Source organism: Mucor mucedo (genome assembly GCF_025094135.1).
Source record: "Mucor mucedo strain NRRL 3635 chromosome Unknown EV154scaffold_78, whole genome shotgun sequence".
Taxonomy (NCBI): domain Eukaryota; kingdom Fungi; phylum Mucoromycota; class Mucoromycetes; order Mucorales; family Mucoraceae; genus Mucor; species Mucor mucedo.
The window spans coordinates 40,620-52,121 of NW_026252362.1; the positions used below are offsets into that span (position 1 = coordinate 40,620).

The 11,502-nt window shown below is 36.9% G+C and overlaps 1 protein-coding gene across 1 annotated transcript; it reads left to right on the forward strand.

Annotated features, from left to right (window-relative positions):
• Positions 1–1,595: 1,595 nt before the first annotated feature.
• EV154DRAFT_565915 (uncharacterized protein) lies at positions 1,596–3,271 on the forward strand (the record flags this gene model as incomplete). The annotated part of the gene is made up of 6 exons (XM_051605926.1): positions 1,596–1,733; positions 1,797–1,889; positions 2,029–2,370; positions 2,429–3,003; positions 3,067–3,158; positions 3,228–3,271. 6 exons carry the CDS (start codon positions 1,596–1,598, stop codon positions 3,269–3,271), a joined length of 1,284 nt encoding a protein of 427 aa, XP_051455299.1.
• Between the last annotated feature and the right edge of the window lie 8,231 nt (positions 3,272–11,502).

Consider the following 11,502-nt stretch of genomic DNA (forward strand, 5'->3'; position numbering starts at 1 on the left):
AAATCCTTTCTCAACCATCTGACGAATCGTCTGATGAAGAAGTAGAAGATGTGGTAGAAGATGTAGTAGAAGAAGTAGAAGAAGTAGAAGACGGATTAGAAGACTGATTGGAAGAAGACAAATAGAAACTTTTAAAAAATAAAAAAATAAAATTGAAACAAAGTACTACATATTGCCCTGTCTTTGCCAGTGATGCTCGATCAAGTCTTTTTTCAACTGATTATGTGTATCACTATCTTTTAAAGCAACCAAACGGCTCACCAAAGCAGCAAAGGCTTCGGGATCATTCATATCAGGGTAAGCTTGTCCATGAAAAGAATGCATGTGGTAGTCTGTTCCAAGATCCTGACCACGTTCGTTTTCTACAATCTTATTATGTAATATGATACATGTTTGCATAATGGCCTTGAGATCGATAAAGTCCCAAAGTCTAGCAGGCCATTTAATAATAGCAAAACGTGCTTGCAGTACACCAAATGCACGTTGTACGTCCTTTCGCACACTTTCTTGTGCCTTAGCAAAACACTATTAAAGTCCAAGTAAATTAGTTTTTTATAAATTATCTTTGTTACTCTTGGTACCTTCTCTTTTTGCGACGTAGGCACTGCAATTGTCTTCACCAAAGTCGACCAAGTTGGATAAATACCATCTGCGAGAAAGTACCCCTTATCGTATCTATTGCCATTGACGAAGAACTCGACTTCAGGAGCAACACCATGTATCAAGGGGTCAAATACATGGGAACGATTGATGACATTGATATCGTTCAATGATCCCGGAAGACCAAAAAAGCAATGCCAGATCCAAAGGTCTTGGGAAGCAACAGCTTCGAGAATCAATGTTGGCATTTTTTCCTTACCGGTATACATGCCATGCCAGGTAGTTGGGCAATTTTTCCACGTCCAGTGCATACAATCAATTGACCCCAACATACCCGGAAATCCTCTCTCTTCATTGATTGCCAAAAGATTCTTGACATCCTCGCTGTTTGGGGCTCTCAAATATTCGTCCCCATAAATTGCCACAATCGCATGGCAAAAGTGCTTCAATGACTCCATGGCTGTGGAATCAGCAAGTCTGATGTACTCATCAACGGAATCCGATGATACACCGTAAGCTAATTGACACATAGCTGCGGTCACTTTCTGGATCGTTGAAAGTCCAGGCTTTCCAGCAGCATCCGGTTTTTGGGTGAAGTATTCATCCTTTAATCGAACTGCTTCGACAATTTCCAGAAACAGATCACGCTTCATTCTAAAACGACGACGAAACTGTTGGTCTGTATAAACAGGGTCATCGGAAAAGTAGTCGTTGAAAAGACGTTCATGCCCGGCAGCACGGTTTCTATTAACATAGCGGCGACCAGGAACGGATCCACCTCTCTTGGGTGTATCTTCGGTAAGTTGTATAAGATACTGAAGAGCTTCTTGGATAAGTTGATCTTCAATATCATTGTTGTCAATTATGTCAAAGTTATTACTCATTTTTGTAACAAAAAAATTTAAAAAAGAACAGAAAAGAAAATAAAATCAGGAACGGGATTATAAATTTAGCTACAACCGTTGGGGTCGATCTGTTCTATTTTATTTTAACAGATGGAAAACAGTCCTATTTTACATTTGGAATTCAAAAACCGTTGGGGATGCTCTTACCTTCCTATGAACAACACCGAAGCAAATAACAACACTCCCAAAAACGTACCTGGTTGCAGACGTGGTTTTGGAAACAGACGGGTAGGTAGACGCGAACGTGGCAGCCACGCTCGCGCCTTTGTGCTTGTAGACCCTACTGTTTAGCACAACACCATTCCTGTCAACAACAGCAATTACCAAGATGAGAACAACAATATTGATGTCGAATATGACAATCGCCCATCACGTCCTTACAACGTAAGGCCTGAGTTTGCAATTTTTATTTTTCTTGAGATCATGACAGGCAATTACAATCACTTGTTGAGAAAAGGAGATACTGCGTTAAAACAGTTTATTTGCGTACATGCCGCAGCTATGTTAAAAAAAAATGGATGAGTATGCGAACACCGACGCAATCATGGCTTTTTTAGCAAATGTCACGCATCTCAGTATGCACCGTAAGTGGAAAAACATTGAAACCAGATTCACCAGAGCCAGAAAGGCAACAAGAGAAACAGAAGTTGGTGTAACAGTCCCGAATGTACGATACTATAAAGAAATTGCCAATATCACTCAGGATGATTCTAGCATCCAACCTGAGGTAATTTACCAACGCGTCCACATAGAGAAGAATGGCATTCAATCATATAGAATAACAAACGACGTCCATTTAATGGATGCCATTGGATCTGATGGTCCTGAAACTACGTACTTGACACCTACAGATGTCGATCGAATTGTTATTTAAAAGGCTTGGTCCGATCGATACCTCACCGAAGATTCTGTTGATCCTGAAGGATATTCAGAACCATATTCAACAACAGCACCTTCACCACCATCAACACCTATATCCGCACTACCATCTCCACCTACATCCGCATCACAACCAACATCAATACCAGCAACCCAACACCAACACCAACACCACCACCAACACCAACATCAGTATCCGTAGTACCACCATCATGGACAGGCGCTACATCTCCACCTCCATATACATCCGCAACACCTCAACCTACATATTTATCTACACCACATCCACCTCAACAAACATCCGCACCACCACCACCACCACCTACATCCTCACCATTCTACCTCCACCTCTTCCAACATCCGCACCGACTCCACTAAGAGTAACCCGCACATCAAAAAATAATCGAAAGTCTGGTGAGCAGTCTTTGTCAACAATTGATCCTATCGATGCTGCTCGTCAGTTGTCAGAGAAGCATATGGCACATGCTCGCGAACTCCGTGTAGAGATAAAGGATCGAATGACGGCCGTACAACGGGAAGAAAAAGAGCAAAGAATTCGTGACCTTGATAATATCTTGGAAAGGGTCAGTCGTAATCGACAAACTGCATTGGAACATATGTAAACAAGAAGACGACAAGAGTCCAGAGAGAGATATCGGCTGCTAGTAGAATCAAAACGTAGACGAGAGGCAGATTTGGAAGAGGATAGACGTAAACGTATGTCAGATATGGAGACTATCATGAATAGATTTGCAGCCATTCGAAGAGGCCACAGTGATACCGATCTAAATGATTCATCTTCTACTGAAAAAAAAAATTATATAAAAAACATACTTAATATAGTAAACCTTTTAAAACAAAGCAAGTGTTGCCGTATTTGGGTATGATTTAGTTGCCAATAAACAAATAAGTCGAATAAATAATAAAAACAAGAAATTAAAACATTCATTAATGTGGAGTAACAGCATACACCTGTATACTGGTACACAACGTCTCCTACTATGAGTACATATTTCTACATAAAAGGATTGCATAATTGGCTTCAAATGGATATACGAATGAGAGTTGGATACAGATTTCTATACCACTGAGTTACGACATCACAGATCGTGAAGAGAAGCTTCTCCGATCAAATCAAGAACTATAAGAAAGCGAAACTTAATACTAATAGTTCTCTCCATGGATTAGTTATCCGTAAAAAGAATAGAACAGCTATTTTATAAATGGATTATTTACGTATATATTGATAAACACAACTTATACGACTGCAAGTGTATAAGAGAAGTAGTGTGTCGTATTTCCTTCAATAAGGATCGTATAGAATGACCTTCAATATGGTTAAATTATAATATTCGAGTGGAACTCTCATATTACCAGTATAATCTTGTTACAGATTATATATTGGGAATTATATTATGATTGGTTGTTATGACTCTCTTTAATCTGTTACTGAAGTATCAGCAAATGAGAGATTTTCACTTAAGAGCTGGAACCAATCAATATGATAACATATTGATTGACTTGAGACCATTTAATTCTAAATGCCATGTTTCAGAAGTTAGAAACAAGCCACCACCTATTCTTTACCGGATTCAATCTCGGATATGTTTTGATATAAAAAGCGTTCTGCCTTTTGCGATGACCTTCTCTCCATAACTTCAATAAAGGATTAGCAGAGACTCATTTCTTTAATTATTTTTTCTTCAGCTTTTATCAAATTCTATTACCTCAAAACATCACGTAGTGCATGGAATATTTGGATGCCTATTTTCTACAACTAAATATACAATCATCGATAGGATTTTCTATATTTAGGATCACATATAAACCCATGTCTTAGATAGATAAAAATAATTAACAGAATGGATAAATGATCAGACATAACTGCATGTTCGACCACAGCCAATTAAACATAAAAACCTTATGCATCTTTTAACAAGCCAGCGTTACACAACATCTTACTGGTATTCTGTATTTTAAAAAGAACAATAAGAGTGTCCCAGATCGGTTGATACAGATCTGCGTTACTTGAAATCAATTCTAATGAGTAGAATTCATTTGATGTAAGGCAGGAATCTGAGTATAGATTTATTACAAGACCAGAAAGGTTGACTCAACACAACTACCAGGGGAAGTTGTCCAATATAAAAAGGACTAATTATTTTATCGCAGAAGAATTCTTTTAGTCTATTTTTACCTCTAATAAAAAATATACTTTTATCTCATTACTTTTCTATTGTAACTATTTTTTCAATTGCCACATGTCTATCTGTTCCCCTCATGATATTGTTTCTTCTTAAGATAGACATTGCCTTAATACGACGCATACCTGCGGTATCAATGATATCATCGGTACCGAGGAGAGGAAGCAGAGGTTCGAAGTTGACTTCATTTTCATTTTGATTTTAACGGTCTGCTTCCACAAATTCCTCAAAATCCAAGCTTCCATCCAGAACCGCTTCTCCGATCTCGTTTTGGTTTACACAAACGTTGTGGAAACCACAGCAAGATAAAATGGCTTTAGCCATTCTATCAACGCAAAGCATATACAAGTGTGCCAAACAACACAGCTTAGATGTAATAAAAGTAGATGTAATTGACACTAATGGAAATAGTCTGTATCACAGATCTATGGGTAAATAAAGTAACAAGATCCAGTGACATTGAAAGGATCTAAGTATATCCATTCCGACATAAGAACAAACTTGACTTGTGTATTCGACAGTCAAAGAAGAAATTTATCGATGACTAATTACTGTCAAAATATGAAATTAGTTTCCAGCTGTCATTAAGTATAAATGGACCCCAAATTATCATCTTAACATCTTGGTCAATAAATTTATAAAGGAATTCTAAACGTACTTATGTACTTTGTTTTATTTTTAATTTTATTAAATCACACCACCGACTTATTACAACAAGTATTTCGAAAGGAATCTCCACCGGGATGGGAGTCCACGAAATGCATGTTCTATTTTTATACGAGACTCAGAAAAGATTACATTAAAAATCTTTTCTTCTGCAGTGCTTTCACCTCGGCCATAAAATGGAACAATAAGTTTTGGCAGCTAGAGTAAGCCGAATCTAGCTCACAACATTAATAATTTGTAAACTTTGGTATGATTAATGAATTTTATTCCCAAAATATAGGTGTCTGAGGAACACCATCTGGCCGCGTCAAACAAACGTTTATGATAGGTCACACTGCCAGTAAACACTCGGGCATTATTGTTAATGCCTTAATATAATAACAAAAGGTAAACTGCCATATTATTTTTTATCCTTCTATACGAACTAACCGGAATGCTCAGTTTTTAAGTACATAAACCCAGTAAGGACATCGCATATGATCATTAAGTTCATGGATGCCTGGCTCTTTTCATCGACATATGCATTTCCAAGCATGATATCAATAAGTCTGTTTGTGAAATTATTGAACGATCCGGCAATTACTCCAAGATGAGTTTCAGCAATGCCATATCCAAAAGGAATGTGGCGAATCTCCAAAGCACACACGCAACTTGGACTTCCACAGAGTATTCACCTCGTAAAATTGATCCGAGATAAGCAGAACATCTACTTAAACGATTGACGAGCCACTCCAAGGTACTCTTGTTAACGCGATAATGAACTCTATAACTGTGACAGCTGTTATGATCATATGACAGGTTAGGGTGCTTGATTCTCCAGTAAGTTTCATACGTGTCCATACGCTCGGTTCTAACAACCCTTCTGTGGACTTGTCCGGCCGTCATCCAAGAGTTGCTTATAAAAATATAGTGAAAAATGTGATTGTTGACAAGAGCGGTTGCATGTAAAATTGTTTCCCTGATCCCGAGTTCAAACAAGAAAAAAACATCATGGTTACCTTGAGTGCGGTCGAAGTCTGCAACAACGCCCTCTTCGGCGATGGATACCTCTTGTTCAAGCATTTGCTCTTCCAAATCTTACTCTTCGTCAATTGCACTAATTACATTCAACAAGGCATCGAAATATCGATCTTCTTCTTCGAAATGGTCACGGTCATCCTACATCGAAAGTTGTTCTTGCATCATGTCGAAGAAAGTTTTGTCATTTGGGTTCATGTTAAGTAGGTCCTTTAAAAAAAATTAAGATAAGCGAAAAGGAAATATTTTTTTAATAAAATCACGTCGGACCTCTAGTAATTTCGAAAGTGAAGAGCTGTCACGTCATCACCTGATCATGGAATTTTTTTTTATTGTTTAATTTATGAAATGGGGTAAACTCCCAAAAAAGACTCAATCACCATTCCGAATTTTACCTTGAGAGCACCTAATGTCGAAATTGAGAGCTTTAGAAATCCGTTAAATAAATGGCTGCTAATGGAGTACATGCCGCTCACTCGTACTTTAGTATTGAACCTGGATCATACCCGGATGTTTGTAATTTTTGTTTTTTTTTTTAGCGCTAAAGAAAAACTTTTTTTTTTGCCGGCCAGTTTGATTTTTTTTGTGCGACCTTTTTTTTTTTTTTTTTTTTGTCAAAGTGAGTTCGTATACTTAAGGAAGGCGTTTGGTTTGAGTTATAGACAATAATGTGTTTGCTAGAAAACACATATGCACTTGTATCTGAATGATGATAACTGTATAGTCAAGCTATAAATGCTTATTTTACATGTAGTTACATTCGCCATTTGTTTTGCTTAATAACGTTGTGAGGCATGTGTTACTATCACTGTATGGTTTAGCTATGTTAATAGTGTTTGCTCAAGCCGTTATGCTGGATAGCACTTGCTTTTAATCTTTTTGGAATGATTATGCAGTGTCCATTTAAGTATAAGTCTGACAAGAGTTGAATATTATTTATGGAAATAACCGGTTATAATACGCCTTAAAAGCAAGCAAAAAGTAACCCAGGCTGACACGTCACGCCTAAAAAGTAAGCATAAGATAATCCAGGCTGACTCTCATAACGAGCCTAGAAAATGAGGGTAAAATAATCCCGATTGACACGCCTAATGAGCATAAAAAATAGGCATAAAATATTCCGGATTGATACTCATAACGAGCTAAAAAAATGAGCGTAAAGAGATCCAAATTGACACTCAAACACATATTCTGTATTTCCCGTCAGGATTCGTTGTGTGGCTGCAAGACTATTAATTTATTGGAGCATTCAAGTCGTATTTATTAATGTAGTTAGGTGTGAAACTAAAATAAGCTTGAGGACAGTGCTTAAATACCGAGTCAAAAGGGTTAGGTCTGTCTTGACTTATGTGATTAACTTCTGAGAGGAGAATAAGGATCATGTTTATTAATTGATAATTGATACTATATATATGTTTTACAATTGTTAATTGGGAGTAACTACAATTGTATTGGTTAGTAAGGTACTAGATACGATGGCTGCGGCTGGTTATATGTATTCAGTTACAATCGCCGATTAGCGGATTGATGACATAATGGACTCATGACAAAGCAAGGTGAAGTAGCTAAACGAAACAAAAAAAAAAGAGCTGGAACTGGCTTCATCCTCCATGTCTTGATCGCCTAAGGATTGTCATTGAACATAAAAACGTATGATAACAGACAATCTGCCCTATTTCTCAAGAGATACAAAGAATTACGTGCTTAAATTCTACTAAACAGCCCCAAAAGAATAAAAATTAAACGCAAAACTGAAACGAATAAAAAAAAGGGGAGTAAAAATCAAAGAGAGGAAAACAAAGGAGAAAAATTAAAATTAGACAGGAAAAAAACAGGGAAAAAAAGAAGAAAAAAAGAGATATAAAAAAAAGAGATATAAAAAAAAAAGATATAAAAAAAACCAGGTAAAAAAAAGAGAGATTAAAAAAAAGGATCAAAAAGGGTAATTAAACGGACACCGTTTTTTTTTGGTGTAAAAATAATTAGGGACACCGTTTTTTTTTCCGGGCCGGACTTTTTTTTTTTTTTTTGACTGTAAAATATTTTCAGGGACACCGTTTTTTTTTTTACGGACACCGGTTTTTTTTTACGGACAACGTTTTTTTAAGGGCACCGTTTTTGAGGACACGGACATCGTCTATTTATGAGTAAAGAGATAAATAATGTTAGTACACATGGTAGAACGAAGAAAACAAATAATGGTTTTTAGGAAGGATAATATATATTTGAGTTATAAAATGATAGAAAAGAGAAAAAAAAAGTTAAGTATTTTGATAAAAATCAGAAAAATCGCTTGTGCAGATATCCCTGTGAACTGTCATAGCTTTTTTGTGAACGGGGCTGATGTCGGGCCAATGCTCATAGGCAATTGGCTTGTTGTTTCTGATGTTGCTTTTGCGTTCTAAAAGATAAAAATGAGAGTTACTCAAGAAGATGATGATCGGGTTAGTCAAATGTTGAGTGTCTAACTCGAAAAAAGGAACAAAAGTTTGTTTCGACTTGTTGTATGCAACATTTCCTTCATTGTCATATTCAATGCTAGTTTTTTTAAAGATCCTAGGTGATGAGCTTAAGAGGACCACTGGTCGTTTAAATGTGTCTGCGACAAGTTGTGGGCAACCAATAGTATCAAACCACATGAAATGATCCTCAGAATCGAGGCACGAAGACTTGTTCGTATTCACATTCGTTTCGAAATACTTGATATCCAGCTCGATAGTTGTATAAACGCTTTGGTAGGAACGGAGAGTATTGAGCATTGATTTTTTTACCTGGACCCAACCCTTTTCATGGCCGAACAATGCAAGGCTCACTGCTCTGAACCCGCAGTTGCTATCACCTTGGGGATTGACAAGGGCTAAAGCCTGGTCAGCGTCCAATGGATGTAACTGTTGGAGCAAACCAGGATTACTATCAACGGTGTCTATATGCGTGTTGTTTTATCTTTTATGAAAGCAACCGGTTAATCATAGAATATTTTTTTGTTGTTGTAACAGAACAAACTTACTTCACGGAGACGTTTTTCAAGAGGCTGGTTGCCACACTTGGTTTAGTCTTTGTTTTTTTTTTCTTGCTTTTTAAGTTGTTTATTCTGTGGTAGGTCAAGAATTTCATCAGCCTTCCGTTTCTTAGATTCCTGTTTGATGGCATGGTCTTCGTGTTCTATTCCCAACTTTTCTCTCTTGGTACTCTTTGGTCGGCCCTTCTGAGAATTAACAGTTGCTGGAGGAAGGGCTGATTCCACAGACGACTTACCTACAAGCTCATTGTATAATTCGTCAATTCTTTTTATAACGTCTTCCGATTCTTGTTTGCTACTGGCGGTCTTCAACAGCAAAGAAAATCTTTCAAATCTCAACATCAAACGACCTTGAGGGCTGTTTGGGTCGTCACTACAAACTGGTGGCTCCGGTTTATCTTGTTTAACCTCGGCAATGGTGGCAACTAGAAGTTTGGAGCTCATTATTCACGTACTTAAATAAAAATAAAAATCTTACCACTTCCTTTGATGTAATATATTCTCCATCGTTTGGACATTTCTTTCAGAGGGATGACATTATTGTTTTCCAAAAGCAGCTTAGCTAAGGAATGTCTACATGGAAGATTGTAGTTTCTTCTTAAAAAGCAAAGGCAAGGTTTTTCTCCAGGAATGACATGACTCTTGTGGTTTTTGTCTTCGCTATCCAATCTCATTTCCACAAGCTCCGACTTTATGTTCTCAAGCGCAAAACTAATAACATTCATTTTTATCAGGCTGATTTTGGCCATAATGTCAGAATCAAGTAGCATTGTTTGCTGTGACAATGCTTCTCTCGTAGACTGTAAATCTCGGTACTCCTGCTACATATGATAGTTAGTTTATGATAATCAAATGATTTTGCCAATACTGAGAATAAAATGTAATTAAATTTTAAAAAAAAAAGTTAAATTTTACTCGTTTCTGGGTCCATGCGCTGATCTTGTCAGTTACAACAGATATACCTCCGGAAGACGTATGCGCGTGACGCTTAATATTAGCGTGGGTTGCTTCAACTCTGTTGGAAGTTCGATTACCCATGTTCATGAGCGCATTCACATGGTAGCCTGCCCAAAATCTAGCTTTTTTCATCATGCTTAAGAAAATAGTTTAGTTGATTTTTGACAGAACATTAAATATTTCCATAAGCATAAATGAAATTGAAATGACTACATACAATTCCATGTACTTTCGCATAATAATAGCACCATCTGTAGTGCAAAGGTCGGGCCGAGACACAAAAGCATCATACTCTGCTTTTGCAGCTTTGAATTGTTCCAAAGTGGAGCAAACAAAAGCCATCTTCTGAACAATCTTTAAAAAACTCCGAACTTCAAGTTGCATTTCAGGATCTATTGGATTGTAGTTTGAGTTAGTAAAAAATACATTGAAGCCGGCTGGCATAATAGCTTACTGTTTGCTTTTACTTTCGATGTTAAATTTTTTTTAAACCGAAGAAGAAAATTACGTTGAATATGTATCCAACAAAGGATCTGCTTACTGTTAGAAAAAACAATTTTTATGGCTTTTAACAAAGCCTCTTCGTTATCGGTAACGAAACACTTGGGTAACAAATTTTTATTTGTGTCAATAGACCACACTATATCTCTAAAACATTGTAGAGCCTGTGGAGAAACTTTGTTTAACACAGAAAAAAATAGATAAAAAACAGGTAAATAAGATTAATAGTGCTTGTAGGCTTTTATTCTTATTATTAGTTTTAAAACTGAATGACCTTCTACATTATGGTTGAAGGCAGGGTATTTATAGTTATTGGGATCTGTAGTTTAAACGGTTATCTAATAGTTAGTGAAGGTACCATTGGGTGGTATAATACATGTCCGATGGTGCCTTAAATTTAAGCAGTCATTGCCTTTATGATTGGATTGATTCGTAAACAATGAGCTAGTCTTATTGTTCTGTCAGAATTGAGAGGACGATGGTTCTAAGAAATCTTAAGTCAAACTGAGTTCTAAAGTAGTAACTCAGTTTTTATACCTGATGTTCTTTTCTTTTGTGATATTGTATTTGGTATATGAGTCGACCATGTGGGATCGACGATTTATTTATTTTATTTTATTATTTATAAGTGCGATTTTAGCACAGAGCCCATTGGTATCTCTCCGCTGTTTCTTTGTCCATCCAACAGCCGGCAATAGGAACGGTTGTTAGCTGTTTTGGCTTTTCTTTCGACCGCAAAGCACCGGCAACAACG